A 20,004-nucleotide genomic window follows, 5' to 3' on the forward strand; every position below is an offset into this window, starting at 1 on the left:
TGTCAATCAGCGAGTCCCGGCCAGTGATTGCTGAGTATTACAGACGGTGGGAGAGAACTGTATGTAAACAATACAGTTCTCTCCCCTGTCAGCTCAAGCACACTGCTTTGTATGGCTCTGCACAGCAGAGCCATACAAAGCAGTGTGCTTACAGTTGAAAGCACAGACACAGCGTACTGTGAAACAGCACACAGTTAATCCTTTGATTGCCCCAGTGCCATTACTACAGTGTCAGTGCTTTTTATTAGCACTGATCACTGTATTGGTGTCACTGGGGATGTCAGTGACACCAAGTCCGTTCCCCCCAGTGTCAGAATGCTGCCGCAGTCCCGCTATAAGTCGCTGATCTCCGCCATTACTAGTAAAAAAAAAATTCCAGTATCTATACCACCATTTGTAAACGCTGTAACTTTCACATAAACCAATTAATTTACACGTATTGGGATATTTTTTGCGAAGACATGTAGCAGAATACATTTTGGCCTAAAGTTATGATGAAATTTGATTTTTTTTTTTTTTTTTAAATTTTACTGGACATGTTTAATAGCAAAAAGTCAAAAATATTATTTTTTTTTTTCCTCAAAATTGTCAGTCTTTTTTTCTTTATAGCGAAAAAAAAAAAACCCATCCAGATAATCAAATACCACCAAAAGAAAGCACTATTCATGGGGAAAAGAAGGGCATAAATTTAATTTGGGTGCAGCGTTGCATGACCACGCAATTGTCAGTTAAAATAGCACAGGGCCATATCCCAAAAAATGGCCTGGTCAGGAAGGGAGGTAAATCCTCTGGAGGGCAAGTGGTAAAATCTTCAGAGCAAAACTGAAATGGTATATAATGCCACATTTACTAGAGAGTCTGCATAAATATTAATTCAATGGACTTGGCGATTTTTCCACCTGCAATGTTTATGCTCATTCATGACTCCTAAAAGTTGTTAATCACCTTTGAAGCCTTTGGATAGATGTGAATGCTGCAAAGAGGGCAGCTTTTTTTTTTTTTTTCCTGGAAATTTTTATTGAAAGTATTCAGGTCCCTGTATATAAAAAGTACTTTAAGATGCAAACAAGGAACAGTGCAAGTTATAAGCAAAGTCTAGATGTATACAAAGTTACTGTACAGAGATATACAAAGAATACAACTCGTTTACGTGATCCATAGGCAGCCAGAAATAAGCCCATATCACTTGATCCATATAAGTAATGCCAGTATAGCATTTCCGAGTTGCATCAATCTTAAAGCGCAACTATCGCCTAAATCAGTCAAAAAAAATTCCATATACAAGGTATCAGGTTTATTTTAAATGAAAAGAAATCGAAAGGAAAGTCTCCTAATGGAATATATGTAAAGAAAAGGGGGAAGAAGAAATATGAAGGGAAAACGGGGGGGGGGGGGGGGGGGGGGGAGTTTGGGGGTTGGGGCTGGGATATTCCTCTGATCATCTGGAAAGGAAAAAAACGGGAAGCTTGCTACATGGTTACTAATAGGGATTTATCTTAATCTGTAAGAAGAAATTAATTCTAGTAGTTTGGTGTAAATGTAATGTTTATTTTGGGAAGATAAAACCAGATCTTCCATTCTTCTCAATTCCTCTTTCTCTTACCTTCTGAAATCCACAAAGACAGTGAAGGGAGAAGTGGGTCTTTCCATTTCAATGGAAGGCATGCTTTAGCAGTATTAAGAAGGTGAGGAAGGATTGATTTACTGTAATTTTTCTAGAGGGCAGATTATTATGACTGCACATAGCTTTCTTATTATTATACAGGATTTATATAGAGCCAACAGTTTGCGCAGGGCTTTACAATATAAAGGGAGACGGTACAATTACAATACATTTCAGTACAGAAGGAATATGAGGGTCCTGCTTGTGGAGCTCACAATCTAAAGGAAGGGGGAGGTGATATAAAAGGTGATAGCTGCGGGGGATGATCTGGTGGAGGTGATTCAAGTACTCATCTTCCTTGTACAGAAAAAAAAATATAGGACAAAAAAAGATAAATAGTTTGAATGCTAAAGACAGTCCATCCGAACTGTTCGTAGGCAAAACTTTTTTTTTTTTTTGGACAGAGTGGAGATGCATTAAAACACTTATTAGGTTGTTATTGCTGTCTGTGCCCCCCACTAGGGAGATTCACCCTCCCTATTTGTCCTGTTTACCATTATCATTGGAAGTGAAAGTACAAGAAAATACCAAATCTTGGGTTGTCCCCAGAAAAGTAATAGAGGAGAAATCTTCCAGGTCTGGTGACTTGGGGGGTCCCAAGGAATTCCCTTAATTTGCAAGGATTTCCTCTCATTTTCTGTTTCAGCTATGGGACAGGAAGTGAAGGGAAATCTCCCCAATGGGACACAGATGGCAAAAAACCTGGCAGGGGTTATAACTCTCTATTACACTGTACAGAATTATAAAAACACGTTTTGCCTATATTTCTACTTTTAAAGGCGAAGCTTGGTGGGGTTGAATAAGCCTCTTGCTTGTTATGTCATGCTTGCTCCAAGTGTGAGATCCCCCTGTCATAATTTATGTTCAGGCCGCCTGGGAGTTTGGTTGTTCCTCCCTGGGGCATATAAAAACTGCCAGGTTGTAACTATCCATAATCTAACAAACACTTTTTTTTAGATAGAATACACCAACTATAAAATATTTTAATAGTACGGGAAACGAGCACTAGATCTATATTTGAAGAGCAGCTAGCATGAAAAGGTAATACCTCAAAACATTCTGTGTAAAAAAAAAAAATAAAAATATATATATATGAAAAATAACATGCAGCGCTAAGATGAAAATAATATACCTGAATACATGAGAATGCAATAAATAAAGTATATAAGATTATATATATGAGAGTAGTTCATTAATTCAATGCTTCATAGATAAATTGTTGATAAACGCTGACAGTCTGTGTCTGATGAAAGACAATTAGCGCTGCATGTTATTTTTCATATAAAATATTTTATTGATTAGATGGGTAACTAGATATACTTTTTAATGCCACTTGTTATATAAATGATTAGGAAAAAACAAGCCTTTAATATCACTTTGTGTCAAACCATCACACGCACACCTACCTACACCTGTTGCAGCATGAAAGAGGAGACGAGAGAAGAAGGGCTGCTAGGGCGCTAAGAGGGGGAAGAGAGAGGGTAGGTGAGGATCGGAGTGAGGGGTTGTGGGGCAGTCCACTAAGGGGATACAGGAATCATTCTGATCATTGTTGTGTAGAGTGTTTTCATAAATCTAAGGCTCCATGCACACTGGCTTAAAAATAGCTGCTTCTACAGGAGTTTTGTGTTTTGCCCATAGAAGCAGCTCACTGTTATCCTATGTGTTCATGCACATTAGGGCGATTGGAGGTAGAAAAAAAACCCTTCTGGTTTGCATTTTTGAGAGGAGCTTCCTGACAAAAAAAGCTAAACTCACCTAAACTGGTACAAAAAGGCTATATCATTGGGTTTTTTTTTTTTCTGCCAAGGGAACTGGCATTTTTTTGTAAGACCAGTGTGCACGGAGCCTTAGTCTGTGATCAAAACTTCTTCAGAGAAATATCACAATCCAGGGGTCTCAGACTCTCCCCCCATCTTTTTCAATGCTTGCCTGCCCTCCAAGAAAGCTGAGATGTAGCTGACACACTGCTTATATCAAAGCGCCAACCATTACTAATATGAATAGACAGTTCCAGTCAGAGGGTGAAATTTCTGGGGTTTTTTAGTGCTTGTTATTAGCATATGCTCTTTCCATCCACTGGCAGTTCCTAAGCATTAAAGGGAAACAGTAATTTATTGCAAGGAGCAATTGTATCCTTTTTGGGATTCATTTTAATGGGTATAGTGTTAAAGAATTGGCATATGCCACATTTTGGAAACCGCTCCTGGAAGCCAATTGGCATCAGATATCCTGTATATTGTCAAGGTGTCATGCACGTGCTATGTAACCTATGTATTGAAAAACCCATAATACCAACTGTCTGATTAAAAAAAGGTGACCTTCACAGATTAAAGGTACACATCTTCTGTTTGATTTCCCAGGTGGACCAGAAGAGAGCAGGCTGACTTCTATCGAACTGTGTCCTCTTTTGGAGTTCTCTATGATGCCGATAAGAAGTGCTTCGATTGGACGCAGTTCCGTGCACTGTCCCGTCTTGATAAGAAGACAGATGAGAGCTTAGAAAAATACTTCCACAGCTTTGTGGCCATGTGCAGAAATGTGTGCCGACTCCCCCTCAGAAAAGATGATGGTAAGAGAAATCCAGTATATAATTTTGAGGTCATTTTAGCTCTGGCCATCAAGCAGTATGAGTAAGCGTAAATAACATGTCAATAGTAGAATAACACTGTTCAATCCCATACTAACGTTGATTTCAGATAGATACTGGTGGTTGAGTGGAGCACAAGCTTCATAGATCTTTTTACTCTGGATTGTTATTTGTATTAGAAACACAAACAGTGGGAGTCCCATGCAGGGAATATGGTAAAGTAACCATGTGTTTCTGCAGATTTAGTGCCCCCAAATATGCGTGACCAAGAAGAAAAAACCTGGGACTGTATGATCTGTACTTGGCATTCAGAAATAATGTTCTTTACAACATGCTTTCTTAAAAGTGTTACTAATAATTATTAATAAATAATAATGTGTTGTGTGTTCATTTCTGCAGGCTCTGCGGATCCCTCCATTTACCTAGACCCAATAACAGAAGAACGTGCAGCAAGAACTTTATATCGCATAGAACTTCTTCGCAAAGTTCGAGAACAGGTTCTGAGGCACCCACAGCTTAATGAGCGGCTAAAACTATGTAGGCCTAGCCTTTACCTCCCTGTGTGGTGGGAATGTGGCAAACACGATAGAGATCTTCTAATAGGCACGGCCAAGCATGGGCTAAGCCGTACGGATTACTACATCATGAATGATTCCCAGCTGTCTTTTTTGGATGCCTATAGAAATTACTCTCAGCATAAGAGAAACAGCAGCGAAAATATGTGTTGTCATTACCAGATGGGCTCCAAGATATATGAACCTGCTACTTGCCTCTTGGAGAGGACATTTGATTCTACAAAGCTGGAGACAGAAAATGAGATTAAAATTGAAGCTGTTGAAGAGCCCATCTCAAGGCCTGACTGCAGTCCTAAAAATGGTGGCAATTTCTCCTCCCGAGTTGGCGAGATGATAACCAACAATCATGATGAGTGTTCTTTACCTGATTCGCTCATGTGCATGATGTATGACAAGAAATCTTGCAACAGCTCTCTTCTTCAAGCCAGCACTAGTGAACAGAGATCCCTTGCTCAGGAAAGTTTCCTAGGCTTAGAGGAAAAGTCTGAGCCAAATGACTACTCGCTCAATAAGACCAAGGTGGACAACCTATCACAAAATGAAGAGCCTGTGTCTAGAGACTGTTTTCTGGGAACCAGTGAACAGGAAGATCCTTTAGAAGGCCAAGATGGAACCCTGGGCAAACCTTTTAACAGTAGCGAAAACCATATCAGCTTGTCAGTAGAGGTGGATGAACAGCAAAGTATTGGACAGAGGGGCGCAAAGACATTAAATGATAACCATTTTTTTACTGATCTCGGTCAAACTGCTGAGCAGTCCCTAGGCCTGGATCTGGAGTTTTTGGACAAAACATATGAACATTCAACTCTGAGCCCCAGTCTCAATGAGGACAAAGATTGTAGCATATTAAGAGACAGTCCCGACAGTCCAAACTGCAGCCATCTTCCAGTCGAAGAAAAAGAGGACTGGGGAGCTGAGCTGCAAGAAATTAAAGATGACCCCATTGTAAAATGGCAGAAGGAGCTAGATGACATGAAGGATCTTCCTTTGGAAGAACATTCTGAAGAGCAAAAAGTAAAGGACTTGAGTGTTCAGAATGAAATCTTAGAGCTAGACCAGGATTGTATTGTTCATTCCTTGGAAAGCAAAGACTCTTTGGATTTGGGACACAAAACTGGTCAAATGCTTTCTGGCCTCCTAAAGCAAAACACTGGGGAGTTGAGAACTAAAGTCTCAGATGAAAAACTGGCTGAGGGATCCACATCTGCTTCTGATGGAAATTTGAAAATGGAAGACTGTGAAGTTAAGAAGGAGAATGTGGAGGAGGAATGCACTTGTAAAGGTAAGCAATCGGCAAAGGCTTACTTTCTTTCACAATATGGTGTGTTATGAATGCTGACATGCTTTCATACCATATCCCATTTGTATTTTTGTGGAAGTGTTTTATGTGTTTTATGTTGCGGGCTTAGTCGTGTGCTCTGTAGTATGCTTAACTTTGTATCAAAGCATATGAACATATTGTGACACTTAAGGCAGAAATACGATTTGTACAGCTCTGTATCTATTAATACACCATTATTTTTATTTTTTTTAATTTGAGTTCCTAAGTTTGACCTGTTATCAACCTCTTGCCATCCCATGTGCGCCAAAGCTAGGACTAGGAAAGAGGGGGAAGAAGTACAAGTAGCCGTGGTGCCATGGTGATTGGTTGAGAGAGCAGAGAGATGAGCTGATTAGTTTGCTGCTTTTCCTTTCACTGTCTAGTCACAGTCTTGGGAGGGGACAAGACATGTGAGCGTTACTTTGCTGCAGCAGCGAAAAATCAGATCCTTTGCCCTACATGACAAGGGTGTGCTGTGTGGCAGAGCCGTGTAAATCTCAGGACAGAAATACAAATCCTTTGGCAGGTAAAACAGCTCTCTACTTTATCTGCAAAATTAGTGGTTTTCCTGGGGTTCAGTTTAAAAGTGTGTTTTGAAAAATATGATTTGTTTGGTCCAGTGCTGTAAACCTAAACATGAAAATGAGTGCAGGAAATTTTTTAAATAATGTACGAATGTGGAAGAAATATTACTGAAAATGTAATGTAGGCACAAATAATGTTATACAAAAATCAACGGATGCCATAAGTAGCACAGACCTTTCCTCTTTCAGATAAATAAGATCATCTGATCCTTCTCTGGGCATTCCCTGCTCTGCGCTGCAAAATTCCAAATACTTGCTTACAGGGTGGATTTGATTTAAATCAAACTGATTTAAATCACGATTTAAATCACTAGTCAGTAAGGCTTGGTTTAAATCCTAGTTTTCTACATAAAGACTAATTCTTGCTGGTTTAACTTTAATATGCAAGTAGATGAAGATTTTTAGAATAACAACTTTTCATATTAGTTTTTTCATGCCCAGTTTAATAGGTTAATCATTCATATTTGGACAACTTTTCTGTTGTACTTAGGAAGGAGAAAAATAATCATTACCTTAATAATAACAATTTAAATAGATTTATTCAACTGAAACAATAACATTCCAGCATATGTGATTTGCTTAAACATCCATGTTTGGTAACTAATTTGGCTAAACAAAATATATATTTTAAGAAACTTAGACTGTCAGCCCCTTCCTCCTCACACTTGGTTTCACTTTCTTCTTGTGCAGATCTATTCCACTCCAAACAATCAGAAAAATATTGTTTCTATTCTATTCACTGAACTTCTTGAAACTTAGCAGTGAAGGGGTTGATTCTGTATTCATAGGTTTGTAGAAGTTAGGATGAAGGTCTTTTTCTTAACTCTATTCATGTTATAACATTTTTGCTGTGAAGAAGAGGCATGTGATCTCCGCTGAGTCAAATTCAGTTTTGAGAACTGCAAAAGTAAACCAAACATCTGTGATAATATCTTGTAGGCAGAGAAACTGCCCAATAATCTTACAAAAACCTCTGGAAGAGCATGACATTGTGAATGGATTCATGGAATTTATTTCCCCAAAAAATTAAACATATACAGCCTTATTCTACATAATTAAAAAACGAATCTTTATTTCATGATGGAATAACCTTGGATGGTAATATATTTTCCTCAAAAAGCATTTTATTTAAAAAAAAATCCGATTTAAATAAAAAAAAAAATCAGATTTTTTTTTTTGATTTTTTTTTTTTAAAAATCATTGAATTTTATCTACCCTGCTTGCTTAAATCATACTTTAACCCTGTTGCTGCCAGTTTCTGCGTTCCGTTTTTAAACTTGGGTAACCTGACCATTTTTGCAATTTTTTCCATATTTTTTTTTATTTTTCACTTTCAGGTTTCAAAATTTAATAATCACATACTATACATTTTCTGAAAGTAAAGGACCAATAGAATGAAAAGAAGGTGCTACTGATTCTATAGGCCCTTTTGATATTTATGCAAATGTTTATCAAAATAAAATTTTCACTAAAATCATTAGCAGACACAAAGCAAAACTTTAAAAATTCCTGCTAAATATAAAAGTAAAAACTGTATTGAGTTAATAAATAACAAATATTTGTAAATTGCACCTTTTTGCGAAATGGTAAAAATTGAACAAGTTCAAAACTAAATATGCAGCTTACTCTGAAAATCTGGAGGTTATCGTTTGAAACTTACTGCTTTCACAGTTTTTTAAAGATCACCCGAAACCATACATTTTCTGAAAGCACATGACCCGTAGAATATAAAAATAGACTATAGGGAATTTTTTTAGGTCCCTCAATAGTTGTGCAAATGTTTATCTAATTACAGTTAAAAAAAAAAAAAAATACACTAAAATCATTCGCACACATAAACACAACATAACTTAAAAAAAATCCTGCTATATTCCTACTAAGGCCTTGTTCGCATGGGCCATAGTAAAGTGTATGCCTGTGTGAGGGCCATGTTGTCCCACACAGGGATGCGCAGGGGTTCCATGCATCCCATCCCATTCAGGTCAGTTGGGACACAGCCGCTGCTCCCAATCAGTCATCTGTGCATGTGGTGGTGCACAGCCCTGAACGAAGACCGTGTTAGTTCAGGGACATGCACCCACACAAGTGTCAGATTGGGAGTAGCAGCTGTGTCCCAATTGACATCAGTGGGTCTGCTTGCACGTGGATGCGCATGGACATACAGTGAAGTATGCCTTGTGTGAACAAGGCCTGTCTTCCTTTTTTCTTTTTTTAATACAGTTTTACATTTTACATCAGAGTTGAATGAACACAGGAGAGAGCGATCAGTACCGATTGCTCAATGTGTTCATTCAGGAAGTGAACCTATTTTCCCTCTTGTGCGTGGGCATAGCACATATTTGCTTTGGCACACCTGCTTTATAATATTTCTGCTTTCAGCACGTTCATGACCTATAATAAGAAGGGGTACAGTTAAATGTATCACCTGTGTCCCATCATTGCTTGCTCTATCTACATCATTGTGATCGTACAATTGAATGGCATGGAAACTCATCTTGAGGAAGCGGTTTGTAGCACGTGCATGAATTCACATTGTGCACTTGCTCTGCATTGCACTTTGACACTGGGACTTTTTTTTTTTTTCTTCTCTTTTGCGTACGCACCAGAAGACGCCAAGAATTATGGCGGAGCTTGGATATGGAAGGCAGAACCTGCAGGTTAGAATCCATTCTGCTGGGTATAGGGCAGGGGTCTGCAACCTTTAAGACATAAAGAGCCACTTGGACCCGTTTCCGAGAGGGAAAAAAAGACTGGGAGCCGCAAAACCATTGCAACATTTAAAACAAATCCGACACTGCATATATTGCAAAAAGCGCTCTGGTCATGAAGGGGGTTTAAGGGCCCAGTAAGCAAAGGGTTAATCAGGGCCACAGTGTATCGTCATAATCACAATCATAGCCTTAGGTCAGTGGTGGGCAACCTTTTTTTTCAACTGAGCCAAATCTCGCCAAAACCACGATTGAAATTTATTTTGAGAGAAACATTTTTAAAACTGAAAATACATCCCCCATATAGTAATTCATCCCCCATATAGTAATTCATCCCCCCTATAGTAATTCATCCCCCCTATAGTAATTCATCCCCCCTATAGTAATTCATCCCCCATATAGTAATTCATCCCCCATAGTAATTCATCCCCCATATAGTAATTCATCCCCCTATAGTAATTCATCCCCCATATAATAATTCATCCCCCCTATAGTAATTCATCCCCCATATAGTAATTCACCCCCCATATAGTAATTCATCCCCCATATAGTAATTCATCCCCCATAGTAATTCATCCCCCGTATAGTAATTCATCCCCAGTATAGTAATTCATCCCCAGTATAGTAATTCATCCCCCCTATAGTAATTCATCCCCCATAGTAATTCATCCCCCATATAGTAATTCATCCCCCATATAGTAATTCATCCCCCATATTGTGTCAATTCACTTACCTTTGCTCCGCGCGTTCCTCTCGCTGTGTTCCCGCGCCGTTCTGGTCTTCAGGGCGGACTGTGAGAGAAGAGGAGTTCGTCACGCTGCCCTGCCTACATCCTGACAGCCAATGTTTGCCAGCGGGCGCCCGGCACACAGAAGAGCTGCATTAAAAGAGCCGCGGCTTGCCGACCCTATTGCCTGTCACCTGGTGGGCAGTGTGCTCCGGAGCCGCAGGAAAGGTGAAAAAGAGCCGCATGCGGCTCCGGAGCCGCGGGTTGCCGACACCCGGTATAGGGTAAAGGTTGAGTTGAAGTATGTATAACAACATCAAAACAGATTTTTTGGATAGAGTGAGAACCTTTCAGGTTTATATTTTTGTCCGCATCCCTGCTCGGGAGAGTCAACCCGTTTGTCCTGGTGGCCATTTTCAGTGGGATAAAAAGTGATCCCATTTTAAAAAGTCCCACTCACAACTGTGCAAGAGGGGATTCCCCCCCCCCCTTCATCAGCCAGGATGGACACAGCCAAGAACTGCACAGGCACCAGGATTTACATGATTGTGTCATCTTGGAATCTGCATCTCATGCCAGGAAGTAGATGCTGATCTTGAATGAGTCTGAGCAAAGGTGACTGCATCCTTCTGGGGAGGAAACAAATGATGGGATCTGATGCTAGGTTCACTTTAATTACTATACACATGACTTGTTGTTCTTGGGTTACTTTCACACTGCTCACTTGCAAAAAAGCAGTAAAAATGCAAATATGTTTTTGCTGCTTTTGCAGTGCATTTAGCACCTGTGAAAAAAAAATAGTGACTCAAACATACCGAAAAAACAACCGCTGGTGCATTTTTGATGCGTTTTACCAATCCCTTAAATAGGGAGGTTCAGTTTTGGTTGCTGTTGTGTGTTTTTTTTTTTTTTTTTAACCGCACCAGTGTGAAGTGTTCCAAAGGATCTAATGGTCATGCATTTTTCTTCCTCCTTTTTTTTTTTTAAAGCAAAAACGGATCAGTGTGAAGGCAGCTTTATAGTGTGTGAGTGCACACAAAGTAAGAAAAAACAGCTCTGTGTGGTTACATATTTCCTTTTGGTTTTATATACCAGTGTTTCGCAGCTCAATTGGGTTCCCTTGGGTTTCCACAAGCACCAGACCTAGTTTGCCCTGGATCAACTTCATGGGATGTGATGGTGGAGGTGGACTGGCTGACCACCACTACCATAATAACAAATGTTGCTTTAGAGAAGGACACACTGCACCATTCATTGCTATAGTGTTAGCAACAGGACAATGACCCAAAGCATACAAGTCATTCAACAAAACAATGGCTGCAACAGCACAGAATACGCCTTCTGGAGTGGCCCAGTCAAAGTCCTGACCTCAACCCGATTGAAATGCTGTGGCATGACCTTAAGAGAGCGATTCACACCAGACATCCCAAGAATATTGCTACACTGAAACAGTTTTGTGAAGAAGAGTGGTCCAAAATGACTCCAGATCATTGTGCAGGTCTGATCTGCAACTACAGGAAACGTTTGGTTGAGGTTATTGCTGCCAAAGGAGGGTCAATCAGTTAAGTCCAAAGGTTCACATACTTTTTCCTCCCTGCACTGTGAATGTTTACATGTTATGTGCAATTAAACCATGGCAACATCTGTTTGTGTAGTATTATGTTCAGCAGACTGTGTTCTTCTATTGTTGTGACTTAGATGACGTTCAGAGCACATTTTATGCCCAATTCATGCAAAACTCCACGTAATCCCAAGGGGTTCACATACTTTTTCTTGTAACTGTATAACCAGCCTTAGCAGTACAGTGCATATGGAGGGGCAATGCACATGGCAAACAAAGGATTTCCCAGCAACACTTACCAGCCAGCCTGCAAGACAACCAATTTGGCCCTATCTAACAGTTTGCATTAAAAACAGTGGGTTTTGTTTGCACACATTTGCAAATACATGTGTAAACCACAGTCCCGCGTCAAGGGTCCTCTGTATAGTGTGGACTTAACTCTAAAATTTCAAGAGCCTGCATAGTAGGAGCACATGTATCAATGGATAGGTTAAGGGCAGGTGTGCCTGGAGGAGCCCATCCCTCCTTTAAAGGTACAGGGACGCACTTGACACCCAGCTATACCAAAAAGACAGCAAAGGAATCCAGTGTGTCTCTGCATCCAAATTAGCCAACTGCACACAAAATGGTGACCGTCCCAACCAGGGTGGATTTGATTTAAATCAAACTGATTTAAATCACTAGTCAGTAAGGCTTGATGTAAATCCTAGTTTTCTACATAAAGACTAATTCTTGCTGGTATAACTTTAATATGCAAGTAGATGAAGATTTTTAGAACAACAACTTTTCATATTAGTTTTTTTATCCCCAGTTTAATAGGTTAATCATTCATATTTGGACAACTTTTCTGTTGTACTTAGGAAGGAGAAAAATAATCATTACCTTAATAATAACAATTTAAATAGATTTATTCAACTGAAACAATAACATTCCAGCATATGTGATTTGCTTAAACATCCATGTTTGTTAACTAATTTGGCTAAACAAAATGTATATATTTTAAGAAACTTAGACTGTCAGCCCCTTCCTCCTCACACTTAGTTTCACTTTCTTCTTGTGCAGATCTATTCCACTCCAAACAATCAGAAAAATATTGTTTCTATTCTATTCACTGAACTTCTTGAAACTTAGCAGTGAAGGGGTTGATTCTGTATTCATAGGTTTGTAGAAGTTAGGATGAAGGTCTTTTTCTTAACTCTGTTCATGTTATAACATTTTTGCTGTGAAGAAGAGGCATGTGATCTCCGCTGAGTCAAATTCAGTTTTGAGAACTGCAAAAGTAAACCGAGCATCTGTGATAATATCTTGTAGGCAGAGAAACTGCCCAATAATCTTACAAAAACCTCTGGAAGAGCATGACATTGTGAATGGATTCATGGAATTTATTTACCAAAAACATTAAACATATACAGCCTTATTCTACATAATTAAAAAACGAATCTTTATTTCATGATGGAATAACTTTTGGATGGTAATATATTTTCCTCAAAAAGCATTTTATTTTAGAAAATCCGATTTTAAATAAAAGGAATCCGATTTTTTTTTTTTTTTTAAAAACATTGATTTTTATCCACCCTGGTCCCAACCTATAACCAGCCTTAGCAGTAAGGTGCACATGGAGGGGCAGTGCACTTTGCACACATACAAAGGATTTCCCAGCAACACTTACCAGCCAGCCTGCAAAACAACCAATTTGGCCCTAACAGTGGCCCTCTCAACTGCTTTACCAATCTCATTGCTACACTACTGTGACATTAAAGGGGAGGTTTTTAAAAATTGGTATCCTTACAACTATCCTTTCTGGTAAGATCTGAGTTTGTCACTTAGACATGCTGATGCTTTCATTGCTGGGTTAATGCAAATCTGTTTTTTGTTTTTTTGTTTTTTTTTTCCCCCTGAGCAGACATAGGAAATATGGTAATAGATAGGAGTTGAATCTTGGTGAGTGTTTAAATGTACTTTAAAGAATATCAGTGTGCAAAAAATAGAGGCTGAGGGAGGTTTAATTGTACATGGGATTAAAGCCCTGCATTGCTAGGCTTCCCACTGCTGTTCTGCCAGTTTGTCAGAAGATTTCCGTTAGATCATTATTCATTATTACGTAAGCTTTTGCGTGGCACAACTATTTCAATGGACTATTAGGCCAGGGATTAAAGTATATGTAATCTAAATTCGTAAAACCTCATCATTTTTAACATGACAAGATATTAAAATGGTATTTCATTTCAGTCATCTGTGGAAAAATTAAAAGTCAGCAGCTACAAAAACTGTAGCTGCTTACTTTTAATAAACAGACACTAACCTTTCCCACGATCCAGCACTGTCCTCACCCGGCTGCTTCCTTCACCACGATTTGGTCCTCTGTGCCAGCATTCTAACTGTGGGCAGCCAGCTTCACAACCGGCCATGCATGCGAGCTATGCTGCACTATCTGATTGGTCCCACAGCCTTCTGGGACCTGTGACATGTCCCAGGAGGCTGCGATGGAAGGTGGGAGGGGCCAAAGTTCGGCCAGACGTGGGGAAGTGGGTTAAAACCAAATACCCGCTCCCCCGTAAAATAAGAAAAAAAAAATGTTCCAAATATGAAGGAGAACATGGGGGAGAAAGAGAGGAACTTCCCTTTTGGGTGAAGTTCTCCTTTAAGGGCCAGTTCACATCACATGCAGTCCCAGTGCATTCCATTCCCAGTGCATGTTTTTTCTGCATCAAAAACGCACTGATAGTAGGTTACGTGGTTTCCAATGTTCACAATAGTGCAGTCAGTTCCAGTAAAAAAAAAGTAGAACATGCGGTTTTTTCTGAACTGTACTGGAACACATCAAAAATGCGCCTAAATGCACCCAAAACACACTGGAATGTAAATGGCCTTATTTAAGTTAAAGAAATAGAAAAAGAAAAAATGAACCAGAACACATCAAAAACGCGTATGCAGAAACACATCTGGAATGCATTTTTTTTTTCCACTTGGGACTTTACCGGGCTTTTACTGGTAGAACAAGCATTATTATTATTATACAGTATTTATATAGCGCCAAAGGGTATGCTCAGCGCTGTACAGTAGCAAGGGGGACAGAACATGAGACAAGACAGTAACAATACACTACACGAGGGGTTCAAGGGCCCCGCTCTTTCGCGCTTACAATCTAAGAGGGAGGGGAAGGTGGTACAGGAGGAGATGGCTGTGGGGGATGGAGTGGTGGGATGAGTGGAGGAGGTTAGTTGTTAGGTGAGGTCAGGTGTTAGGTGAGGTTGGGGAAGGCTTCCCTGAAGAGGAGGGTTTTCAGGGTGCGCCTGTTGGTGAGGAGGGTAGGTGACAGTCTGATGGATTGGGGTAGGGAGTTCCAGAGGATGGGGGAAGTCCTAGAGAAGTCATATAACAGACAACATAAATATAACAAAAGGCATACCTTTACAGCCTCAGCTATGTTCCTATGTACTGTGTGAAGGAGGGGGGGGGGGGTGTCCCTTCCCTCCAGTCAGCTCTCAGAGCTCTCCTCACTGGCGTAACTTCAGCTCCCCGCCCTCTGGCTTTACACAGCTGAGAGATCCTGTGTAAATTCTGCACTTACAATGGGTGTAGGGGAAAGACAGCTGTAGTTAAACAGATACAACTTATGTAGGAAGATTTGTTTCATCTGTGTGTATCACCTGAGACCAGTCATTTCACTGGGAATATGTAAGGGTTTACAACCACTTTAGGTGAGGATGTTCATCTACTTATGGGCATTGAATAATGTTACATCCCTGTTTCTCCTTCCTCCCTCCACTCAAAGTTTTCTTTTTAAAATATTCCCCATCCTGTCTTTTAGATCTTCTTGATAAATTTCCCGAGGAAGAAGTAAAAAGCTGCTCGATGTCCACTACGAGGGAAGTGGCACAGGACTTCCATGATGGCCGAGCACCTACCATCGCTCAGCTTCTGCAGGAAAAAACACTATATTCCTTCTCCGAGTGGCCCAAGGTGTTTAAGCCAAAGTTTACTTTAATTTTCAACATTTAGCTAATTCATAGTATAGTAATGTTACTGATAATGAAACGTTATCCTTTTATATCATCACAGGCACAGTTTTTTGTTTTTGTTTTTTTTTTTTTTAGTTTTTAACCAATTCAATACCGGGCAATTTTACACCTTCCTGCCCAGGTCATTTTTCAGGTTTCAGCGCTCTCACACTTTGAATGACAATTGCGCGGTCATACAACATTGCACCCAAACTAAAATTTTATCATTTTCTTCACACAACTAGAGCTTTCTTTTGGTGGTAATTAATCACCGCTGGGGTTTTTATTTTTTGCTAAATTAACAAAAAAAGACCAAAAAGTTTGAAAAAAAAAAGTTTTTCTTTGTTTCTGTTATAAATGTTTGCAAATAAATAATTGTTCTTCATAAATTTAGTCCGAGATGTATTCTGCTACATGTCTTTGGTGAAAATAACCCAAATTAGGATGTATTTTTTAGTTTGTAGGAAAGTTATAGAGTTCACAAACTATGGTATAGATCTGAATATTGATCAATCCTGAAGTACTGACAGCCAATCTAATTTCTTGAGGTCCAAGAATGTCAGAACAGTACAGATATCCCCCAAATGTCAGAACAGTACAGATATCCCTCAAATGTCAGGACAGTACAGATATCTCCCAAATGACCCCTATTTGCAAAGTAGACAGTCCAATGTACTTCATAGGAGGCATGGCGAGTTTTTTGAAGTTGTATTTTTTTTGTCATAATTTTTTGGAAAATTAAAAAAATTTGTTTCACTATTTTTTTTTTTTACATATTGTCACCAGTGCAGTACAGCGTCATCATATAACTGGCATGGCGGTGATCAGGGACACTGACTGGTGACAGTATGGGAAAAAAAAATTATATATTTTTTTTATTTTTTATTAAATTTTTTTTTCTTTTTTTTAAGATTTTTTTTTCATATTTCGCTATGACCAAAGTAGTACAATGTTACCATAGTAACATTGTACTACTTTGGGGAAGTGATCAGTATTTTTTTTTTTTACACAATGTGCTTATAGCAAAGAATTACTTTGCTATAAGCAAGCATTTACCTGAATGACATCGATTCATTCAGGGTTTTTTTTCTTTTTCTTTTTTTTTTTGTGCTCAGCTGTGATTTGGCCACAGATAATCACATGACATGCGCATGTGATTAACTGTGACCATTCACAGCTAGGCAGTAGTATACAATGGATGGCATGAATGAAGCCATCCATTGTATACAACTGTCATGTGACCTGCTGTGATTGGTCACAGCAGGTCACAAGGTACCGGCAACGGGGCTGATACTCAGATCTGTCATCAGCCATGTCCGAGGTACACAGCCGGTGACAGATCGTGCCGCTGCGCCGCTCTGCAGGAGCGCAATCTGCGCATGTGCGGGAGGACGCCATATGGCGTCCACCCAGAATGCTGATGACATTTGCCGCCCGCCATTCGGCCATAGGGCGGGCGGCAAATGGTTAAAAGTCTCAACTGGTGTTAAATATTTTTTCATTTTTTTATTTGGTACTTAGTCTGTAACATAAGGCTGGCCATGTGTTATACAATTTTCTGCCCAATTTCCTTTATATTTACCTTCAACTATGTAGTGCAAGGGCCTGCCTAATTGGATACAATTGAAAGTGTTGTTTAGGTTTGATCTCCTATTATATGGTTTTTGGTAAATCTAAACCAATATTCTCAAGAAAATTGTATAAAGTATGGCCAGCCTTAGTGTTCTTTAAAATTCCAGAATGCTTTGGCTAATTATTAAAAAATATTATGGTGGGTTTTTTTAAAAGCTAAATTCAATGTTGTTGGTCAAATTTAGTATTTAAGGTGTCCTTTTATCATGCAGTGGTAAATAACCGCTGCTCAGTTTTCCGGCATTCTTAGAGGAGACAGTCCTCCTGTGAATGCCTTTTTATGAAGCGGTGTAGATCACTTCTCCGAATGAAGGGAGAAGCGATCTACAAACGCTGGAAAACGGCTGCTTTTACTATAATCTCGCGAGATTACAGTAAGAAATCAGTTGAACGCCGTTTACTAAGCAGACGTAAATTATCGCTGCTTCATTTGCGGTTCCTCCGATCCTCCAGGTCTGAGCTGGAGAATATAGAGGGAGAACATGGATTGCCAGTGAAGGGCTGACATCGCTCCTTTATACACTGGTCATCTGTGTGCTGAGATGATCAGTGGAGAACATGTTCTCCGCTGATCATCTGTTTTCTAAACCACAAATAATCAGAGATCAGCAACGATCCTCAGGATCGCCGCTGATCTCTGTTTCATAAAAGGACACCTCAGTATTTACTGTAACTTTATAGTATGTTTCTACAAGTCATTGAACTTGCTTAAAAACTCCATATAAAATAACTTCCACCAAGTCTTAATTTGCCATTCTCTTGTAGGATCGAGTGATTATTAACCGAATCGACAACATTTGCCACTCGGTTCTGAAGGGGAAGTGGCCATCCTCGAGCCAGCAGTTTGAAGCACAGTGCATGGTACCGTCAGTGTTACACAGCAATCCACCAATGAGGAGCAGCTACAGCACTTCAGAAGCACAAAGTTACAGCAATGGCTCCCCCAGCTCACTTGGCCACAAGGTAAGTTTGCAGTAAAAAGACAAAGCTGTTAGGGGAGGCATTTAATAGGTAGACATATTTTGTAGTGTTATGCAGCTGTTGAAATCTGGTGTGGAAGTTTGTTTGGACATATTACTGCTCTGTGGGTGCTATTCTATCTGAAACACCATAATTTATATCCACCCAGTGTGTAAACCACAATGAGCAAAAATTCCTGCCGCTTAACCCCTTGGCGCCGGTGCCTCCTGGCCCTTTAAGAATTTCAGAATCCGGGAGGCGGGGTGGGGTTTTAGGGTCAAGTGACCGCCGTGATTCACCGTCACGGCGGTCACATGATCGGGAAAGGTCCCGATCGAAAGAGGAGATCAGGACCTTTCCGTGAGTACCGGACATGTGTGCTGCGGACAAGGGAGCGCGCTCTTGGCTCATATGACCTTTTTTAATAGAACGCAAATATGCGGCCGCTCTGCGTCTAGGCCCAGACGCCAGGAGGCCGCACATTTGTGTGCGGCCGGCGTGAAGAGGGGGCACGTGAACGGTAAACTCTTTTGTTTTCAGATGGCTTTTATTTAGCTGGTGGGTAAAGTAATTTATGGCACAGTTTCCATTTTATAAATCCCAATTACAAGTGATTTATCTGTACGGATCATATAGTCGTAAGACACAGTCAAAGGTGGATGTAACAATTTGCCCAATAGTGAGGATTTTTCACAGAGCTCCAGTAACCTTCTTTTACTAAAACGCTGAAGAAGAATCTGGGTTGTTGTTGCAGTATATGATATTTAGCAGCAAACTAACATTTTTACAATACAGTAAGGCCAGATCCAGTCACTTTTTAAAAAAAAAATTTAAATTCGAAATAAAGTTGAGGCAACGGGTAGAATTTCTTATCAGGATTTTATTTGTGATCTATGTCCCCATGAAGAGGTTCTCCATCACTTTCATTTGATATGAATGGATCGGAAGTCTTGACAGCGGGGATAAAGACTGCAACAAAATGCTTTTATTCCCAATAAAAAGAGGAAGAGTTAGAACTTCTGTCAGATAATCATTATTGTTTGTCCCAACCGCCTCTTATTTCTGGTACTGCTGTTAAAGTGACAGTACTTAACATTTCCACCCAAAAGGGGAAATTCTGCTTTATGTCCTCTTACTCTCCTTCACTTCTATTTCTGGCACTTTTTTTTGGGGGGGGGGGGGGCGAGAGGGGGAGGGTCTTTACCTGGTTTTGACAGGTACTCACACCCACTTCTGGTCGGATTGCTATGGCAGTCAACTGGAAGTTCTCCTTCCCACCAAATCTGTCTGTGTATTCCAGATTAAAGAGGAGCATCAGTCAGGCTTGAAAAAATTAAAAGTCAGCAGCTAGTTACTGACTTAATAAAAAGACACTTTCCATCCCAGGGATCCAGCACTGTATTTGCCGGTCTTCAGTGCCATGATGACTGCAGGAGGTTGGCTGCGGCTCCCTGCTGCTTAACAGTCAGCTTCTTACTGCAGATCTATGAGCCATGCTGTGCTACTGTGAGTAGTCTTGCAGCCTCCTGTGACATGTCCCAGGAGGTTGCAGGGACAAAGGGGTGGCTGGGACTAATTTCCACCCAGACCACCTAGGCAATCCCAATGAAAATGGGAGCGGTTACCTGTCAAAACCTCCCATCCCCCCCCCCCTTCCTTATTGTTTACAATAAGGAGAGAGA

General features: G+C 40.0%; 1 protein-coding gene across 1 annotated transcript in view; it reads left to right on the top strand.

The window, feature by feature from the left end:
* CHD6 (chromodomain helicase DNA binding protein 6) overlaps nt 1-20,004 on the top strand; it is a 192,410-nt gene that overhangs the window by 149,078 nt on the left and 23,328 nt on the right. The window contains exons 30-33 of the mRNA XM_089673251.1: nt 4,027-4,235; nt 4,653-6,110; nt 15,541-15,692; nt 18,128-18,325. Of these exons, the coding sequence (XP_089529377.1) occupies nt 4,027-4,235; nt 4,653-6,110; nt 15,541-15,692; nt 18,128-18,325 (2,017 nt within the window). The remainder of the gene's footprint in view (nt 1-4,026; nt 4,236-4,652; nt 6,111-15,540; nt 15,693-18,127; nt 18,326-20,004) is intronic.

Source organism: Staurois parvus, unplaced genomic scaffold (assembly GCF_062004578.1).
Source record: "Staurois parvus isolate SC_StPar_1 unplaced genomic scaffold, SC_StPar_1.0 ptg000137l, whole genome shotgun sequence".
NCBI classification, from domain to species: domain Eukaryota; kingdom Metazoa; phylum Chordata; class Amphibia; order Anura; family Ranidae; genus Staurois; species Staurois parvus.